This window comes from Schistocerca gregaria, chromosome 3, assembly GCF_023897955.1.
Source record: "Schistocerca gregaria isolate iqSchGreg1 chromosome 3, iqSchGreg1.2, whole genome shotgun sequence".
Taxonomy (NCBI): Eukaryota; Metazoa; Arthropoda; class Insecta; order Orthoptera; family Acrididae; genus Schistocerca; species Schistocerca gregaria.
In genome coordinates, this window is record NC_064922.1 from 267759877 (window position 1) to 267781693 (window position 21817).

Consider the following 21817-nt stretch of genomic DNA (forward strand, 5'->3'; position numbering starts at 1 on the left):
AGCACACTGTGATTACATAATCATGATCACATTTAAAGAATAATATCCCACAAAGAGAACATTTTGGGTTGTGGAAGGAACACAACAATCTAAATTGTACTAACTTATAATACTACAGAATGACTTAAAATTATTAAATGTTATAATAAAAGGAACTAGTTTGTATTGTATATATTGTAATGTTGTACAGCCAAATATCAGAATTCCCAACCAACTCTTAATCTGCTTCCACAAAAACAAAAATACAAGGGTTTCCCAGAAAGTAATGCTCCACATTTTCTTTTTTTGAGCTGAAAACAATGTTACAGAAGTGAAACTTTAATTATGTATTATTTGAAGCCCCCAAGTGAACATGACAAGTTTCCGTCACTTCAGACAGATAGCATAGCTGCATGACTGTTTCAAAATGGCAGCTGTAGATGACGTACAAGGGTAATCCCAAAAGTAAGGTCTCCTATTTTTTTATAAGTACATTGACCTGTTTATTTCTACAATGGTTCACATCAGTTTACTGCTTGACCATTTAGCTATTTTTCAACATAATCACCATTTCTGTCAATGAATTTTTGTAGATGCTATGGCAGTTTTTGTATGCCCATGTCATACCAGCTCACTACCATGCTGTTCAGAAAGATATGAACCTCATCTTTCACCTCGGCATCGGACCTGAATCACTGGTACCAGAATTTATGCTGACAGGCATTGTGAGACTGAAAAACCCCAAACGGGAAATTCAGAACCGGAGAAGAAGAATGTTGAGTAAGGGCATACACATTCTCCATGACAACACTCGCCCACACATCACTCAGCAAACCGTTGCTCTCCTTCAACAGTTTCAGTGGAACATAATCACCCATCGACCCACCCTACAGTCCTGACTTGGTGCCCTAGGTTATAAGAACATTTGGCTGGAAAGCGACTCAGCTCCAACGACAAGGTGAAAGAAGAGATCCATAACTTTATGAATAGTGTGGCGGTGAGCTGGTATGCCATGGGCACACAAAAACTGCCACAGCGTCTACAAAAATGCATTCACAGAAATGGTGATTATGTCAAAAAATAGCTAAATGTTCAAGCTGTAAACTGATGTAAACCATTGTATGTCCTCATAAAAAAATAGGAGACCTTAATTTTGGGATTACCCTTATACATTGCAAGCAACATGCCCTCATTCAATTTACCGAGCGAGGTGGCGCAGTGGTTAGCACACTGGACTCGCATTCGAGAGGACGACGGTTCAATCCCGTCTCCAGCCATCCTGATTTAGGTTTTCCGTGATTTCCCTAAAATGTTTCAGGCAAATGGCGGGATGGTTCCTTTGAAAGGGCATGGCTGATTTCCTTCCCAATCCTTCCCTAACCCGAGCTTGCGCTCCGTCTCTAATGACCCCGTTGTCGACGGGACGTTAAACACTAACCACCACCACCACTCATTGAATTTCTCACTGCAGAGAAAGAAACTGTGGGGAATATTCACAAACACTTGTGCAAAGTCAATGGAGGATCTGATGTCGACAGAAGTACAGTTTGGCATTGGGCACTGAGGGTGAGGTAATCAGAAGGCCGTTCAGTGGAACTCCTTGATTTGCTTCAGTTGGAGAGAATCCACAGCTGTCACATCTGACCAAGCCCCCTCGGACTTCCACTTGTTCGGGCCATTAAAGGATGCCTTTCATGGAAGACATTTTGCAGACAATGAGGAAGTGATTCACACAGTGAAGCACTGGCTCTGCCACCAGAACAAGGATTGGTACCTGCTCTGAGCACTACGGAACTTAATTTCTGAGATCATCAGTCCCCTAGAACTTAGAACTACTTAAACCTAACAAACCTAAGGACATCACACACACCCATGCCCTAGGCAGGATTCGAACCTGTGACCGTAGCGGTCGCACGGTTCCAGACTGTAGTGCCTAGAACCGCTCAGCCACTCTTGCTGGCCAAGGATTGGTACCGAGAGGGCATATACACCCTTGTTTCGCCCTGAAGAAAGCCCATAGAATGGGATGGAGATTATGAGGAAAAACAGGGTGTGTAGGTAAAACGCCATTCTTTCTTGTCTGTAATACTCATTATGTTCAATAAAGAGTAGTTGGAGAAAAAGAATGTGGCGCATTACTTTCTGGGCAACCCTCAAACTTAAGGCACTGAATGATGTCGTAGTCAGTAGAAACACACAAATTAGGAAGTACATTATGGCACATTCTAATAGTGAAGTATTCAATAATCATATAAGCATAGAAGTGGCAGAGTCCCCAATGCACTGGTTTATATAAGGCTGTTTTGCATATGGTGCAGCACTTGCTGCACCATTTATGCCAATGTGAGGCAGCCTCTTTAGGCTGGCCCTAGAGGCACTTGCTATTTAATTATGCATGCTCACTATATAATGTTAAAACACTCTTTCCCCCTCGGGGTAAACTTTTCACCCTGGGGATGTCCATGCCTACACTGGAAGAGGATATGGTCTGACATGGCACAGGTCTGGACTGGCGCTGTGCCCACTCAGGCAGCACAAGTGATACGAAGTAGGGTGTTGGGAACTGTCTGCATATTTGTGAGAGAGAATGGCCCCAGGTCAGAAGGTAATCAAGCAATGTGCAGAGGTATTTTTGTCTTCTACAAGGTAAAGGCATGCTTGTAGGCAAGCACTCAGCAAAAATGAACACTTTTACATAAGCCAGCAAGAACGAGCTGAGCCACTGTGGCCTTATCAGGAAAAAATTTACGGTAGTATGCAATCTTTCTGAGAAAGGCCTGCAACTCTTTGACACTGGTAGGAAGCAGCAAAGCTGCAATGACATAAACATGCTAGCGTAAAGGCTTCATGACACAACGCAAGGCTTCAAAACCAGGTAGATGATAGATGGCTCAAAAAATTGTGATTCGTTCAAATTATATTTCAATCCAGCACTCTGCAGCACCAAAAAGAAGGCGTGAAGAATTCGCAAATGTTCATCTGTGGAGGAACCAGAAACCACAATTATCATCCAGGTAGAGGAACTTCTCTATCACAGGCCAGGTTATTATAGCATCACAATCTACTGTATCAGCATATGAGTCCTGGTGAGCTTTAGTAACAAACTGACAACAATGGCTAAGCCCATGAAGTTCTGCTGCTCAAGTGCTGTATGACTGTTACGGCACCTTTTGAAATGGCAGTAACGTAAGTACATTTGCAGTGATAAGCAGAGAGCAACAGACACATTCCATCAAATTAGAGACTGGCAGGTTTGTGAAGAGGAGTTAGCTGACACAAAAGGTGATCAACACGATGAGAAATCCATGACAGGAAGAAAGCCTTATACATGTTGAGGCTGGCAACACCAAAACCCTGAAAATATTACCAAAGGCATTTTTTTATGCATCCAAGTCTTCTGCAGAATAATCATATGGAAGAAACAGTTTCAGATTGCATCATGAACAGTGAAGCTTGGCCTGTCAACAAGGCTGCCAAATTGTTTATTTACCATGGAGAGATGCTTCTGCTGGTTGGTGAGATCTCGCTGCTGTTCGACTAGGAGACTAAAGAATTTCTTCCATTGATGTATTGGCCACAGTGAACCACAAAACAAAACATGGAGTAGAATACTGCAATCGTCTCCAAAAATGTACAAAGGTTGGAACTTAAATAGTGGCAACTATTTATTCACAACTGATACAAAAGAGTTGCAGGTTTGCACCTGTTACTGTCCTTCAAAGTAGTCACCAGTGTTGTGTAGAACCTGTTGCTAATGATGTGGAAGGTGTAGCATACCGTTAGCAGAGCCTGTTCTGTTGATGGTGCGAATGGAGCGGTCTGCTGCCTGTCGAATCTCTGGATCAGTTCTGAAGCGAATGCCACAAAGTGCTTCCTTCATCTTCGGAATCAAATCAAAGTCACAAGGGCTTAAGCCTGGGGAGTATGGTGGATGGTAAAGTACTTCCCAGTCCCATCGACCAAACAGAGCAGCTGTATGCGCCCGTGCACTGTCATGCAAAATGATGGGTGGGTTGTGCAGAAAGTGTCACTGCTTCTTTTGCAAAGCTGGTCGAAGGTGATGCTCCCAAAATGAACAGTAATACCTCTGGCACATTCAGTCTTGATCCATCTCCATTGTTCCTGTTTCGAAAACATAGTGAAACCGTTACGTTAGACCGCTCGCTCACCAGTGACTGTGTTTCCCTCGATTGTGTGTATGCTGATGACGTTGGACAGGAGAGTCCATTTGCTCGGAGGTAAGGTAGGTATGTCAACAACGTGTGCTATCAGCAACAATAGCTGATTCCATTGCACAGTGTCTCCACAGCAGTGTTGCCACTATTTAAGTTCCAATCTACGTAACACTGCACAACACAAAATCAGAATGCCCACTAACCAACTTTTAATTTGCTTCCCCATACATGAAAATACTTAGACACTGAGTGATGCAGTAGTCAGTACAAACACACAAGATCAGAGAGTACATTATGGCACAGTCTAACAGTAAAGTATTTAACAGTAACATACACATTAGATTGGCTGAAGGCCTGGTGCGCTGCTTTAGATATGGTTGTTCTATACATGGCACTGCGCTTGCTGCACTGCCAATGTGAGGAAGCCTCTTTAGGCCGGCCATGGAGAAGCGCACTGTTTAATAACGCATGGTGACTGTTTAGGGTTACAAGAGTATAATTACATACAAGGAAACTAGTTTTAAGAAACCTGTGAAGATATTCAACGTTGTTAATGATATGAGCAACAGCAAGTTAGTAATTTCAGTCAAATTCCATTACACTGCTCACAAGGCATTAACTGTTCTGAAAAGTTGCTGAATGTGCATATATATATATATATATATATGCATCTGTTTCCTTCCCGTACCACTGTTTAACCACATAAAAATAAGTAGTGATTGTTCTTAATCCTGGTATTATAAATCGTTGTTGTTGTTGTTCTGATCTTCAGTGATGAGACTGGTTTGATGCAGCTCTCCATGCTACTCTATCCTGAGCAAGCTTCTTCATCTCCCACTACCTACTGCAACCTACATCCTTCTGAATCTGCTTGGTGTATTCATCTCTTGGTCTCCCTCTAGGATTTTTACCCTCCACGCTGCCCTCCAATACTAAATTGGTGATTCCTTGATGCCTCAGAACATGTCCTACCAACCGATTCCTTCTTCTAATCAAGTTGTGCCACAAAACTTCTCTTCTCCCCAATCCTATTCAACACCTCCTCATTAGTTATGTGATCTACCTATCTAATCTTCAGCATTCTTCTGTAGCACCACATTTCGAAAGCTTCTATTCTCTTCTTGTCTGAACAATTTATTGTCCACGTTTCGCTTCCATACATGGCTACACTCCATACAAATACTTTCAGAAATGACGCCCTGACACTTAAATCTATACTCGATGTTAACAAATTTCTTTTCTTCCCATTGCCAGTCTACATTTTATATCCTCTCTACTTCGACCATCATCAGTTATTTTGCTCCCCAAATAGCAAAACTCCTTTACTGCTTTAAGTGTCTCATTTCCTAATGTAATTCCCTCAACATCACCCGACTTAAGTCGACTACATTCCATTATCCTCGTTTTGATTTTGATGATGATCATCTTATATCAAGACACAACTGCTCTTCCAAGTCCTTTGCTGTTTCTGACAGAATTACAATGTCATTGGCAAGCCTTAAAGTTTTTATTTCTTCTCCATGGGTTTTAATACCTACTCCAAATTTTTCTTTTGTTTCCTTCACTGCTTCCTCAATATACACATTGAATAACATCGGGGAGAGGCTACAACCCTGTCTCAGTCCCTTCCCTACCTTCCATGGTTCTCAACTCTTATAACTGCCATTTGGTTTCTATACAAATTGTAAATAGCCTTTCGCTCCCTGTATTTTACCCCTGCCACCTTCAGAATTTGAAAGAATATTCCAGTCAACATTGTCAAAAGCTTTCTCTAAGTCTACAAATGCTAGAAATGTAGGTTTGCCTTTCCTTAATCTAACTTCTAAGAAAAGCCGTAGGGTCAGTATTGCCTCACGTGTTCCAACATTTCTACAGAATCCAAACTGATCTTCCCCAAGGTCAGCTTCTACTAGTTTTTCCATTCGTCTGTAAAGAATTCGCGTTAGTATTTTGCAGCCGTGACTTATTAAACTGATAGTTCAGTAATTTTCACATCTGTCAACACCTGCTTTCTTTGGGATTTGAATTATTATATTCTTCTTGAAGTCTGAGGATATTTCGCCTGTCTCATACATTTTGCTCACCAGATGGTAAAGTTTTGTCAGGACTGGCTCTCCCAAGGCCGTTAGTAGTTCAAATGGAATGTTGTCTACTCCCAGGCCCTTGTTTCGACTCAGGTCTTTCAGTGCTCTGTCAAACTCTTCACGCAGTATCATATCTCCCATTTCATCTCCATCTACATCCTCTTCCATTTCCATAATATTGTTCTCAAGTACATCGCCCTTGTATAGGGCCTCTATATACTCCTTCCACCTTTCTGCTTTCCCTTCTTTGCTTAGAACTGGGTTTCCATCTGAGCTCTTGATATTCATACAAGTGGTTCTCTTTTCTCCAAAGGTCTGTTTAATTTTCCTGTAGGAAGTATCTATCTTACCCCTAGTGAGATAAGCCTCTACATCCTTAAATTTATCCTCCAGCCACCCCTGCTTAGCCATTTTGCACTTCCTGTCGATCTCATTTTTGAGACGTCTGTATTCCTTTTTGCCTGCTTCATTTACTGCAATTTTATATTTTCTCCTTTCATCAATTAAATTCAAATTTCTTCTGTTACCCAAGGGTTTCTACTAGTCCTCGTCTTTTTACCTGCTTGATCCTCTGCTGCCTTCACTACTTCATCCCTCAAAGCTACCCATTCTTCTTCTATTGTATTTCTTTCCCCCATTCCCGCTATTTGTTCCCTTACGCTCTCCCTGAAACTCTCTACAATCTCTGGCTTAGTCAGTTTATCCAGGTCCCATCTCCTTAAATTCCCACCTTTTTGGAGTCTCTTCAGTTTTAATCTGCAGTTCATAACCAATAGATTGTGGTCAGAGACCACATCTGCCCCTGCAAATGTCTTACATTTAAAACCTGGTTCCTAAATCTCTGTCTTACCATTAAATAATCTATCTGAAATCTGTCAGTATCTCCAGGCTTCTTCCATGTACACAACCTTCTTTTATGATTCTTGAGCCAAGTGTTAGCTATGACTAAGTTGTGCTCTGTGCAAAATTATACCAGGCGGCTTCCTCTTTCATTTCTTAGCCCCAATCCATATTCCCCCTTCACTATCTGGATAATTTCTTTTATTTCATCATACATTTCTTCAATTTCTTCGTCATTTGCAGAGCTAGTTGGCATATAAACTTGTACTACTGTAGTAGGCGTGGGCTTCATGTCTATCTTGGCCACAATGATGCGTTCACTATGTTGTTTGTAGTAGCTTACCTGAAATACTATTTTTTTATTCATTATTAAACCTACTCCTGCATTACCCCTATTTGATTTTGTATTTATAACCCTGTATTCACATGACCAAAAGTCTTGTTCCTCCTGCCACTGAACTTCACTAATTCCCACTATATCTAACTTTAACCTATCCATTTCCCTTTTTAAATTTTCTAACCTACCTGCCCGATTAAGGGATCTGACATTCCACGCTCCGATCCGTAGAACGCCAGTTTTCTTTCTCCTGATAACGACGTCCTCCTGAGTAGTCCCCGCCCGGAGATCCGAATGGGGGACTATTTTACCTCCGGAATATTTTACCCAAGAGGACGCCATCATCATTTAATCATACAGTAAAGCTGCATGCCATCGGGAAAAATTACGGCTGTAGTTTCCCCTTGCTTTCAACCGTTCGCAGTACCAGCACAGCAAGGCCGTTTTGGTTAGTGTTACAAGGCCAGGTCAGTCAATCATCCAGACTGTTGCCCCTGCAACTACTGAAAAGGCTGCTGCCCCTCTTCAGGAACCACACATTTGTCTGGCCTCTCAACAGATAGCCCTCCGTTGTGGTTGCACCTACGGTACGGCTATCTGTATCGCTGAGGCACGCAAGCCTCCCCACCAACGGCAAGGTTCATGGTTCATCATATTGTACATTATTTTCAAATAAAAGGGAAATATTGCTAACCACAAAGAACACTGATGAATTTGCATGATCTAGAGCTAATCTAGATATCATTACAACATAATATTACAAAAGTTTTCATTTTCCACTTTTGCTGTGATGTGTGTCACCAATGGCGGCTGCAGTGTAACACGTGTTAAGTTCGGCTCGCGAAATTTAGTCGAATTCGAAGGTGTTCTCGCAGGTGGTGTTGTCTAGTACAAGTGGAAATCGTGTAAACAACAGTGTTCTGTGCAGTAGTGCTATTTTTTTTCTGTGCTCCGCCAATATCTGCGAGAAAATGGTAAACAGAAGAATCAACAGCAGCGCGTCCAGCAGCGGGGAAGCAGCAGGTGCGGCGGGCCTGCTCCTGGCGGAAGGTGCGGCCGCGGCTCCCGGTATAGCGGAGTTGGTTCGCTCTGAGGTAAACGCTGCGCTTCGCGATAAAAACAATCTCGATCTGATAGCAGGCACCATATCAGATACTGTAACGGCAGCAGTATTGGCCAAAATGCGTGAAACTGTTGAGGCCAATACTGCCGAAATTACAGCACTAAAAAAGTCTGTGTCTGAATACGAAAAAAAGGCACGAGAGTTGGAAGTGAAACTATCTGCCGCCACAGACGAGCTAGAACAGTACCAAAGGCGAAATAGTCTACGACTGTTTGGAGTAGCAGAAAATAAAGAAGAAGACACGGACAACCTGCTTATACAGGTTGCGCGTGAAAAATTAGGCGTCGAAGTGACCAAGGCAGACATTGACAGGAGCCACCGGGTGGGACGAAAACTACCAGGTGCTACCAAACCTCGTCCAATAATTATTAAATTTGTGTCGTACCGAAAAAGGGCTGAGATCTTTACCCAGAAGAAGAAGTTAGCAAGGACAGGGATTACAATAAGGGAAGATCTGACACACGAGCGGCTAAAGATTTTAAACAGTGCCATATCCCATTTCGGTCTTCAGAATGTGTGGACTCAGGATGGCAGAGTAATCATTAAGACTGCAGCTGGAAAGAAGACAGTCACAAACATGACAGAACTAAATAGTATTAAGTGAACCTACTCGAGCCAAAAGTCAAACTTAACACCATTTTCAAATTTTAACAGTCCTATACTCAGATATAGTCTTGTAATTGTATTAACTTTTTAATTATTTGTACCTTCAACTAACTGTTTTTGTAACTTATTAACTTTTCAATTATTTGTACCTTCAACTAATTGTTTTTGTAACTGTATTAACTTTTTACTATTTTTGTGTCTTTAGCTGTAGCCATTGCTTAGTTTTAGTTACTACTAATACTTTTTTCATTTTCTCAGTTTATTCTCTTCCATTCTGTAATAGTTCTATTGCAATTATTTGTCTCTCCTTTAGTTCATTAGTCAACCATCTCTTCGGTTTAAATTGTGCATAACAAAAATTACTATCAGTATCACTTTAGCAAATTTCAATTTAATTCTAGCTTCCTACGATACTCTATTAAATATTAAGCTTTCTTCTCTCTGCTGGCAGCATCGGCCTCTTAAATCACTCCTCTTTCCCTTATTTCCACCCTAAGCTGTTTCCAATACTCTAATTACACTTTTCCTCTTACGACATAGGATACTCAGTGACACACAGCTGTCACCATTTTGGTCATATTCTCCCTGCACCGAATACCACTAATCCATTTTCTATACTCCCGCAACCTCAGGAAATCTCTTGCAGTCGCTTTTCTTTCGGCTCTCGCGGAGTCACAAACAGGGCGCGCAAAATCTCGGACACCCCTGGAATATGTCACTTGGCGGAAACACCGGTCAGTGCCCCTCGCGGCAGGTAGTGCCTAACAAAGGGACAAACCAGTCTGCCACCCTACTCCAGGCTGCTCAGCGGAACGCGTCCGAGCTTTTAGCAGCTCACTGCAACATTCAGTCTTTACCTGCGCATTACGAAGAACTTAGCCTCCTCTTCCACCAACTAAACTACCACGTAATCCTCTTATCCGAAACGTGGTTGAAACCACACATATCCTCTGCATCTATTCATCTCCCAGGGTACACATTTCTTAGGGCAGACAGATCAAAAAAGCGAGGTGGCGGGGTCGGCGCATATATACGAACAGATCTCAAAGCGAAAGTCTTATGTACGTCAAATCCTGCTGAAGAAAAAGAGGCTGAATTCATGTTCATTGAAATAAATATACAAAGTCGGAAATTCTTGACTGGAGTCGTGTACAAGCCGCCAAAAATAAGCTCAATGAGTTCCTTCCAGTCGGAATTACATTCACTTCAGTGTCAATACGAACATGTCATCATAATGGGGGACTTGAACATAGACCTGCTAAGAGACACTCCCTCTGCAATAAACCTAAGAAGATTGTTTAGTTGCAATAGCATGAACATTCTTCCATTACAACCTACACACCATACGGCGCACAGTCATACTCTTATAGACGTGATCGCAACGAAACAGACTGACAAAGTAAGAGATGTTGGTCAATCATCGGCCCCTGGCCTCTCAGCACATGATGTAATATTCCTGGTCTACTCTGTGCAGCCCCCAAGGATCAAATCGCGTTACATAACTTGTAGGAACATGAAACGTATTGACCTTGACGCTCTAACAGCCGATTGCTCAGAAATCTCATGGCATCAAATAATCAGAGAACCTACAATCGACGGCAAAATTAATGAACTTGGTGATAAACTCACTGCCCTCTATGACAAACATGCACCTGTGCGCACAGTCCGTGTAAGAAAATCTCCTGCTCCATGGCTGACAGCTGAATTACGTCAAATGATGACTAATAGGGATGCTGCCCACAGGCGTTTCAAGGCAGATCCGAAACCCGAACGTTTTGAAGAATATAGAAAGCTACGGAACAGAGTGAAACAATGCATTCGCAATGCCAAAATCAGGCACGCTCGCTCCCTCGTATGCAGCGATCTGACACCCACGACTCTATGGAAGAATCTCCGTAGCTTGGGGGTCGGAAAGGCAAAATCGGAAACTACATTTCATGTGTCAGCTAACGAATTAAATGAATTCTTCTCTGCACCTCTGAATACCAGCACGGCTGATGATTTCCGTCCACAAGAATCCCCAAACAGGATAACTAACAACGATACCTTTCATCTAAAACATGTAACAACAAATACGGCAAGAAAAGCAATAATGAGAATCTCTTCTGATGCAATAGGCAACGACAGTATCGGTATAACCATGATTAAGAATGTTGCCGATATCTTAGTACCTATCTTAACTGACATATTTAATTTTTCCCTCGTGAACGGAATATACCCCACTGCATGGAAAAGAAGCATAATTCGACCCATCCCTAAGGTCGAAAACCCGCAACTGCCTAGTGATTACCGACCAATTAGCATACTGCCTGCTGTTTCCAAAGCACTGGAATATATTGTTCATGACCAAATCACTGAACACTTGCATGAATTCAGTCTATATGACAAATTTCAATCCGGTTTCCGTAAACATCACAGCACAAACACTGCTCTAATTAAAGTAACTGATGACCTGAAATATGCCATCAACAATCGAAAGGCAACAATATTGACGCTACTGGACTTCAGCAAAGCTTTTGACACTGTTAACTTTGACATATTACTCAGAAAAATGCAACAGCTTAATTTCTCTGATAGTGCAATGAGATGGTTTGAAAGCTACTTAAAAGACAGACAGCAATGTGTTGTCTGCGCAAATGAAAAATCTTCCTGGAAACATGTTTCTTCGGGAGTGCCACAAGGATCAGTCTTAGGACCACTTTTGTTTTCTTTATATGTCAACGATATTTCGTCGGTTTTGTCCTCCTGTAAACATCATTTCTATGCCGACGACCTCCAGCTCTATCTCAGCGTCAGACCTGAAGACGTAAACACTGCAATCGCTCTGATGAATGATGATCTGTCTTCAGTAGTGACATGGGCGAAAAACCTGGGGCTTAAATTAAATGCAAAAAAGACGCAAGTAATCTTAATAGCCCATCAGAAATTAATAAGTTCAGATTTCCGCGAACGGCTACCTCCTATTCTGCTCGAAGGTACTCCAATACCATATCAGAAAACAGTGAAGAACTTGGGTGTAACTTTGGACGAGCATCTCAACTGGGCGGAGAATACAGTCGCAGTGTGCCGAAAAACGTCTGCTTGTCTCTATGCTCTCAAAAAGTTTCGGAACATATTCCCACAGGACTTGAAACGCCAGCTCGTGCAAGCACTCGTTCTACCGAACCTCCACTATTGTGATGTGATTCAACAAGGCATGAGTAGTGAAAACAAAAGACGGCTAGAGCTAACCATGAATGCCTGTGTGCGTTACACCTGCAACATTCGCCGATATGATCATGTTAGTGCTTCATACTCCGAGCTAGGGTGGCTGCGGCCGGACAAACTGCGTGACTACCACACTCTATGTCTACTTCACCGACTCCTCATCGCGCAAGCACCCCAGTACCTAGCTTCAGAGATTAAAATCCTGTCATACCATCATAATCGAAACACGAGGTCACTCTTATCTGGTATCCTAACTGTGCCCACTCACAAAACAAAAACTTTTGCAAACTCCTTCTCAGTTGCCGCTGTCCGCCTCTGGAACAAACTGCCCCTTACCTTGAGGAAAATTCAATCTCCTGTTGCTTTTAAGAAGAAGTTGAAGCATTTCCTACTATCATCCGCATAAAATTCTCCACAAAATTAATGTGCAAGGCAAATCCTCTCATCTGTCAAATAGCATAGCTAGTGTCTCCTATCTTGCTCCTGAGATGCCTTCCTCTTCATCTATCTCTATTAGACACGCAGTCTCCTTTTCCTTTATATTTTCCTTAATTATGTTTCATCATGTCTCTCTATTCTTCTCCTCGCTTCACCATGAGTCTCCCTCATACTCCCTGCTGCCAGCACTCCTATCTTAAATCTTTCTCTTCAATAATGTATTTTTCGAGGTGTACCTTTCTAATTGTTTATCTCACTTTTTGTATTAGATGTAGTTTAACATGCCTACTGAAACATATGACTGTAAAATAAGTAGAATGCCTGGTTAGATGTAAGAGAGGGCCTGATGGCCCTAATCTTGCCAGGTTAAATAAATAAATAAATAAAAAATAAATAAATAAATTTTATTAGTAAATGTCAAACAGTCAAACCAAGGATATAACATCTGTGAACCGACATGGACAGAAAACAGAAATTCACGGACATTGTCATTCCAATATGTAAGACATAGTTTTCTATTGCAGAACATCAAAATCAATTGAGAATCACCTAGAAGGCTGAAACTAGCTGTGAACTAATGAAATTATTACAGTGAAAGTGGAAAATGCTACCCTCTTTTACTAAATTCATTACTGTTATATCAACTAAGAAGAAAACATGATATTTAAAGAGCAGTATTATGAATATGGATATATTATTCCTTTTCATTATATTGTTATGTTCCGTCCTGTATTTTCCATTGTTTAATATTTAAAGAACAGAAGAATCAAATTTTGGCACTTCAAGAAACACAATAAATGGACAATACACCTAGGATTTTGGCAATTATCATATCTTTAAAAGTTAAACTGATAAAAGAATACTTAATAATAGACCACATCTAGGAATTGCTTTTGCAGGCTCAAAAAATATTTTAAATTCAATATTGGAGGTAAAACCCATTAATTGTAGACTAATGACAATTTCTCTTAAATGTGCAAATACAGCATACACTGTAATTAATACCCGTATGCCAGTCAATGAGGATAACCATAAAAACCTGAAGAAGTTAATGAAGCTTGGGAAATGTTAGAAAGCATCATCTCAAAAATTCCCTCAAACCATATTAAAATTTTAATGGGTGATTTTAATGCTCAATTAAGTAAAGGCAAACAATATATGAAAACAGTAGGTTGATTTCCTGCACATAAATGGACAAACCAAAATGGCCAAGGCTTACTGAAATGTGCAAAACTTTTAACCTTAAAATCATGTCAACACATTTTAAAAAGAACCCTTCTTAAGAAAATACTTGGCAGGCACCCAATACATTTATTGAGGAATTTCAAATCAATCATGTAGTGATTTCATAACCTAAATACAAAGAAATTTTAAATGTCCAAGTTAAGAAATGGGCTAATACTGATTCTGGCCATTATTTAATGTGAATAAAAGTGAAACTTCAGTCTCAAAAAGAATGGAAAAACAGCCATAATTTATCCACTGCATAAAAAAGGGATAGAACCAATATTAATAATTATTGAGGAATCTCTCTTCTCGTGGTCACAAACAAAATTCTACTGCAAGAAAAGTTAGAATCTAAAATCCTTTCCGGAACAAATTCTTAAATTGAAACTAAGCCTTAGGCAGCAAAGGACTTCTAGTAACAATACTGTATGTACATTTGTGGATTTTAAGAAGGCCTACAACTCAGCTGATCATGAATCTTTTTTCCAAATTTTAAAGGAAAAAGGGCAACATAATAAAGCTCTAACATTGATTAAGAAAACGTTAACCGACACTAGCTGTAAAGTTAAATTCAATGGGAGAAATTTCTAAACAATTTGATAGAGAGACTGGTGTTGGACACTCCCCATTACTGTTTAACTGTGTTTTGAAAAGGATAATTACAAAATGGTGAGAGCAAAAGTCAAATCAAGTTGGGTAGAAGTAATATTAGAGTATATTGTCTCGTCTTTGCAGATGATCTGGCAACCTTAACTAGAGATATTACCACAGCTCGAAAACAAATTGAAATTCTTAAGGTAGTTGTGGAAAAAGTAGGCTACAAATATCATCAAAAAAAAAAAAATAATAATAATAATAATAATGAAATGAAATATACAACATGCAACAAACAAGCACCAAAGTTTCTGAACACAAAATAAGGAAAAATAGAAATGGTTTCTCAATTTAAATAGTTGGGGGTAATCATACAAGAAAACAGTCTGAAAAAAGCAGCAAACGAAATGGACATTTTTTTTTAAGCAAGGGGGGGGGGGGGGGGCAACTGCATTCAGATTAACAAAAAAATATTTATAATAAAAATCACTTTCTAAATACAGTAAAACTTAGGCATTACAGCACTGTTATCAAACCTTAATGTCTTTAAGGGGTAGAAACTTGAATTTTAAATAGGAAGAGGGATATTGAAGAAATTGAAAAGAAAGAAAGATTATTAGGAAAATATTACGCCTCAAAATTGCTGATTGAGAACTTGCAGGCTGAGAAGTAATATGGAAGTAGAATAATACACAGACATACAAGGTGACAAGAGGAAATGAAGACTTAAATTTTATGGCCACATTAAAAGAATGGCTACCACTAGGTTGACAAAATAAATAGTAGAATTGTACAAAAACAGATGTAAGGCCAAAACAGAGCCACTTAAATGGCTCACTGCAATTAAGGTGGATCTTAAAAGTAGCTGGTATAGCTCATGCAGATGTCACAGACTGAAAAGCATTCAGAAAAAGGATATTTGATTGGAAAGTTGGACAGAGGGAAATTAGAAAACGGGCTGGGACACTGTGGTTTGATAACAGAAAGCAACTTCATTCTGAAAATATTAAACAAATTCGGACACAGAAGAAGGCCATTGACAAATTGTACCTGGTGTAGTCCTACTGGGCCCATACATGATTAATAATAATAATAATAATAATAATAATTAAAAAGGAAACACAATTGAGATTACTATAAAAATGTCATTTCTGCAAGTAAAATATCCTCAAAAATTATTCCTTAATCATTAGTGAATGATTGTATACAGAATAAGCTAGTTTGTTCATTTTTATATCACCTATACTTTTTAGCATCCAACAGCAAATATAGCACAACTAGGAGCTTCTGCAAGTCTACCATGTGTGTCTTCCAATTCATATTTTCTTGTACTTTTAGATGAGAAAACTGAACACTTCTTATTTCTTAGAGTACACTGTTTGAGTAGATTACAGTTAGAACAGCAGTGAATATAATGAGCATCACCAAAATTTAATAATGAACCATTTGCTGAAAAAAATCTGGCTTTTTAATAAAGGTACAAGTAAGAAAAAGCTGTCCCCAACCTTATGATGCAACAAAGCGAGTAGGAGGATTCAAATGACTTACAATCTAACCATGATGGTTTTTTTTTTATGATATAGGTCCTCACGCTTGAGACAGAATCTGTGGATTGAAGAAAAGCATCAAATCTAAGGCAATGTTAGGATGATACTGTCTGAAATTTATGCTGTTACAAACAACACTATTGCCAGATAGTTTGTTTTGCATACTGAAATAGTTTGTTTCACAGGCCACAGGTCATTATCCCTTTTTTTTTGGCTACACTTCTCACATTGCTTTCTGAAATATTATTACTGCCAAAGATGCAGGATGCACATACTCCTAAATATGTAATTTTTCACGGGCAGCTGGGGCTTTCTTTTCTTTTATGATGCTGTAGATGTGCAGTGAGTAAACCTAGAGAGTAATTTCCACAAAGTTGGGTACATCAATGCACTGACTAGCGAGGAAGCAGGGTCCCCTGGCTTAGTACAGATTATAAATCTGTGGTCTGGACTCACAGCAAAGAATAACACCTACATTTCATTTAATAGCTTGACTTCTTTTCCAAATTCAAATTCACTTGGTCCTTTCCCAAATTCCAAAACACCTTCCTTGATGATATTCTCTATCTTGTTGAAGATCACCTCCAAATCATAGTTCATGTAAAACATGCCAATGCGCAACAACACTCGCACTTTGACAGATCTTCTTCCTTTCACGTCCAATGTCCCTTCCCTACAGCCTAGACATGTATGGTACACTGATGTGCTCCATCACCAGACCCCTCAGCACGTACACTAACAACCTCACTTAAGATTTTCCTTTCCCATAACTACTACACGGAGCATATCCCAAAACAAATCTCTTGGACAGCATCCTCCTCACGCACTCTGATTAATACAATTCCCACTTCTAAAAAAATCCAATGTAGCCTCCTATCACCCTCCTGGACTCTATAACATTCTTGTCAATTCAGACTACATTACAGACACTACCTCTCACCTAAGGTTCACATCCGTGCAGTTGTTCCCACTGTAAAGCTTACCCCTTGCATCCATCCACGAGCACTTACTCTGAACCTTATTGCTAATAAAACCTGCAATATAAAAGGCAGGGAAATGTGTGAAACCACACACACTGTTTCATATGGAAATGATCACCAACGAACTGTCTGAGCCCATTAATGATCATAGAATACTTGTTTGTGTTGGGAACATTAACTACCTAATTGCTGAGCATGCTCTGCAATATAACTTTAAGGTCCTGAATCCCTACTATGCTATATGGACAGTTTAGATCCTTCCACCTGATACTAATTTCCCTGAACCCTTGAGCTCTCCAACACATCCCTCAATTCCACTAACTTCCTCACTCCCTTCTTTATTGAATTATTAATTTATTTATTTATTTATGTACTCAAAACATTCTTAACTGCATGGACGGTTCAGTGACAGAAGGTATAGCATGAACTGAACAATATTTCCATGAGACTGCCTACTTCTTATCCTCAGGTGCTACAGATGCATTGCTGTTGTGGTTCACCAAATTGTGTGCTGGCTCACAAAAAAGTGCTGGCATCAAGAGGAGGACGATGAAGTCATCTTAGACAAATTCTGGAAGACATCAACAGCCAGAGCCTCCTCCCGGAGAAATGGGCTGTGGTCTTCGCATGTGTGATGTGGCCAAAGTGTGGCTAGGCAGGGTGTTGGTGCCTGGCTTAACTACGGGTATCAGCATGGCACAGGTATCAGCACTAGTGGCATTGAGGGATCACTGGCTGCAGACAAAAGGATACAAAGAGATTAACAAGTACGAGGAATCAAAGACAGGAGAGTTAAGCCTGAGACCAACATCTTTCGCCCACGAGCACTCTGGCCCCGTGGCTTCTGGCCGCACTTCCCAGTGCCATGCATATGAAGACTGCAGTACCTTTTGCTGGCAGGGGATTCTAGATGTTGATGTTATCTATGATTTGATGACAATGGTGTTATATAGGCCTACTCCTTGGCATCTGTGCTTTTCTAGAGAGCCAGTGCATAAATTGGCGAGCCACAATAGTAATGCGTTAGTACCTATTTCGTGAAAATATTGAGCCATTTACACAACACCATCTGACACTACATCTAGGAACCATTCAAGCAGTTATGTTGAGGAAGCCTCAAACAGCACTTCCTTTATCACTTTTCTGACTAACATTAACACCCCATCTCCTCCCTTGTTTCTTCTCTCTCCTCTCCAGTTTTTAAATGAACATTTCATTTGGTCATTTCTCTTTATCTTGCATTGCAATCTTATGTTTGCACCCAGTGCTTTTATCACATCTGGACTGAATCTGACACAGTGCTTACCAGTGATCTCTATACTGATTATTTGCAGAACTTTGTTCTCTGAACACTGAACTTCAGTTTGAACACAGATTCCTGTTGTCTGTATTGTTTATCATACTGAGGTAACAAAAATCTTTTAATTACATGATTAAGAACTATTTGTTTATATTCAGGACAGCGGAAATTAAAATGTCATATGGTGCCTCTCCTGCTTCAGGTCGGCCGTTTTGATATCCTGCCCCTCTTTTTTCTTTTCTTTTTTTTAAAAAAAAAAACTTCAGAAAATTTGCACTCTTTATTCCCTATTAACTAACAACTTGCTGCTTTGTGTGACATAAAAGTAAGTATAGGATACATAAAGCCAGTAAAGAGAAGAGACAAGCAAGAAAGTACACATTTCTTCAATCCTTAGCTCCTAGAATATTTTTCTCTCTGATCTTCCTACAGCTTTACATGACGTGCTTTCCTTTCTGGGAAAGAATCTGTTACCTCATCAAAGTTCGTCACACATTTAAGTAGGCCTTTATAATACTGCAGAAATTGTAACACACACCAAATAAATGAGACTGTTTTGGCAGAAAAGGTCATTTTTATAACACGACGGAATATAATTCACAAAGTACCAAAATTAAATGCCTAATAGGCCTACCACAAACAAAAAGCTTTACGTTAGGAAATAGTTTCACATGCTCCAATTTCTCTAGCATGAGATCGAAAAGTAGTAGTGCGAAATTTTTATATAAATTTGGAATTGTCTTATTCTTCCATAATTTGTGTGATGTCCCCATTTCTTCTCCTTCCTCGTTCTAACAAACAATGTTGTCATCACTAATTCTGTATCTATTCGTGCCAATGTCAAAGCTTATTCACCGGTTAACTTCACTAACTCTGCCAGAATCACCAGTTTAGTTATCCCACGATTATTCTCCGGTTAGGTATCGTTACGTGTTCGTACAATACATTTTCCGCCCTACTTCCAGAACAGACCTTAAAGAGGCTGCTAGCCAGAGACTGTACAACTGGCCAAGAAAGACCAATAAGGGTGACTGCATAGGGCTACCAGAGATGAATCCTAAAATGTGGCACTGGAAGCGATTTAGCACTCACTACTAAAATCTTTGGGGCAAGGATCCCCTGAGAGTTGTGTAAGGATCAGTAACATACAATGCATTCTGAAGAGGTGCAGGTCATGTCATTTCATTCCACGCTGGTGCCACAGGTAAGGGACAATGAGTGGGACTGCAGAATACACCTTTGTGAAGAGGTTATGAGGCACAGTAAAAGATGAAAGGCAATACCAAGTAACCTGGACACATTTTGTGACTGGGGGCGGAGGGAGGGGGTGGTCGGTCTTGTTATATGGACTAGGGCAATGTTGTTAGTAGTAGTGTTGGCCCATAATAGAAACACAAAATGGTAAAAGGAGCAGAACAAGAATAGGAAAAAGAAGACCATGATGTTTTGTTGTCACCTATCATCAGCTGCTATCCGCTCTGTAAGTACTAATATAAAATTGTTTTAATTATAAACTGTACAGCTTATGTAATATTACACTGGTTATAAAGCACATACATTATGATAATTATACTTTTTTTTCCAATATTCCCTCTTCTATATACAAAGTTGCTAAAATATGCTAGTACAACTAGCAGCCAGTTTGAAACCTGGTAGTCGAAGAGTTCATCGTTGGAGCTTGGCTGACAAAGGGAGGTCAGATACTGCATGAAATTTCTACTTGTCAAATTATTTATTCAAGCCCAAGGCTATCTCTTGAGCCTCACAGCAATGCCTCCAAACAAAGGCATAGACATTCACTGTTGGTGATCTGTCTGTCAAACAGACGTTAACTCAGAGGTCCTCTTTATGTAAACTGGAAAGAGTAGGCAATGTGCTGGTATCAGATTTCATCTGTTACCTCCCTTCCATTCAACTCTTCTTCGTAACAATATTTTGAAGAAGGGAACAGAAAATTACTTCCATTGTGGCCTTAATCAAACCACTTGCAATTTATTTATGTTTCTACAGTACAGAATAGAAGTTTGGTTCCATAATCTTAGAATAAATATCTGCAGGCTCCTGCACCCTTATGTTACAATGTATCAGTCTTTTTCCTGCTGCTCACTTTCAGCTATTGGGAAAATTGCAACTCGTCTCAATAAGAAATACCAACACTGTCTTGTGAAGTGTTTATCTGGAAGATGAAATCCCAACTACTGACTTCTATCTTTATACATATTCATTGTGAATGAAATTGCCTTTGTTCAACATGTTCCTTATATTTTACTTCCTTCAGCTCTGGGAATGTCCACTAACACTTGTAAGTTTTAGAAGAAACAAAACGCTTTTTTGAGAACAATATAGAACTAGGAAGTACAACTGAAGATAAACAATGCATGAAGAGGTGAGTACCGCACATTCCTTCTTGATAAAACTTTTCTTCATTTACCAAAGGTGCTGTTTGCCGCAACTTGTCAATGGTGAGACGGTTGTATGCCTCATTTGGATTTGCAGGCACTTCAGATACATTCAGGAGCTCAGCTATCCGCTTCTCAAAGTGGTACATGTTGCTAGAAAAGCTTCGTGCATCAGTGCTGGTTGCTCCGAGAAGCTGCACCACATCGGTCAGAAACTGTTGATATGCCATAGCTACCTGCACAAAATGGAGAATAATGGCAATCAATAACTTAAAAACTGCATTAAATAGTAAACAAAACCACTAAAGTTATTAATATAATATATGCAGTGTCTCTTATCAGTTGGCAACTGTGTTGATTGAGTAGACTGGTATATCTCAAAGATTACCATTCCATCCCTATCCAAAAGACACAGTATGCATGTTTAGAGAATAAATTTGTAGATTGTTTTTTTAATCACAAAATATTTTTTTAAGATATTTGTTAACCCTATAAGAAGGGCTTGTGTGGAAAGCTATGCAATATTACAACTTCCCTGCATTCCAGACCCTTGTTCAATGCAACTTCTATTATTTGGTGAACAGTGATCTACTCATATTTACACATTCCAGCCCTGATTTTCCTCCATAAATGAAGAAGTATATCTGACTTTGTGACCAATGCATATGCTCATACTGCAAAAGTTTCTAACAAAACAAAAAATAGTATTTTATCAAAGTATACTGGCCATCTAAAGCAATTACAAAAGCAGGTTGCTTCACCAAACGAGTGTTGAAACCAAAAAGATATAATAAAATCATATAAAATGTTATTATGTTAAGTATAGTTGCTACTCACCAAATAGTGGAATGCTGAGTCACAGATAGGCACAACAAAAAGACTATCTGCAACTCAGCATCTCCACTGTATGGTGAGTAGTAACTATTCTTTTTATAATATTGTTACATTCCAACCTGGATTTTCCATCATATAAAATGTTAT

General features: G+C 39.7%; 1 protein-coding gene across 2 annotated transcripts in view; it reads right to left on the reverse strand.

Moving 5' to 3' along the window:
* The window catches only part of LOC126353944 (endothelin-converting enzyme homolog), a 609153-nt gene that overhangs the window by 72623 nt on the left and 514713 nt on the right, over positions 1-21817 (reverse strand). For both annotated transcript variants that reach the window (XM_050003231.1, XM_050003230.1), the window contains one exon: positions 20869-21072. In XM_050003231.1, the coding sequence (XP_049859188.1) occupies positions 20869-21072 (204 nt within the window). The remainder of the gene's footprint in view (positions 1-20868; positions 21073-21817) is intronic.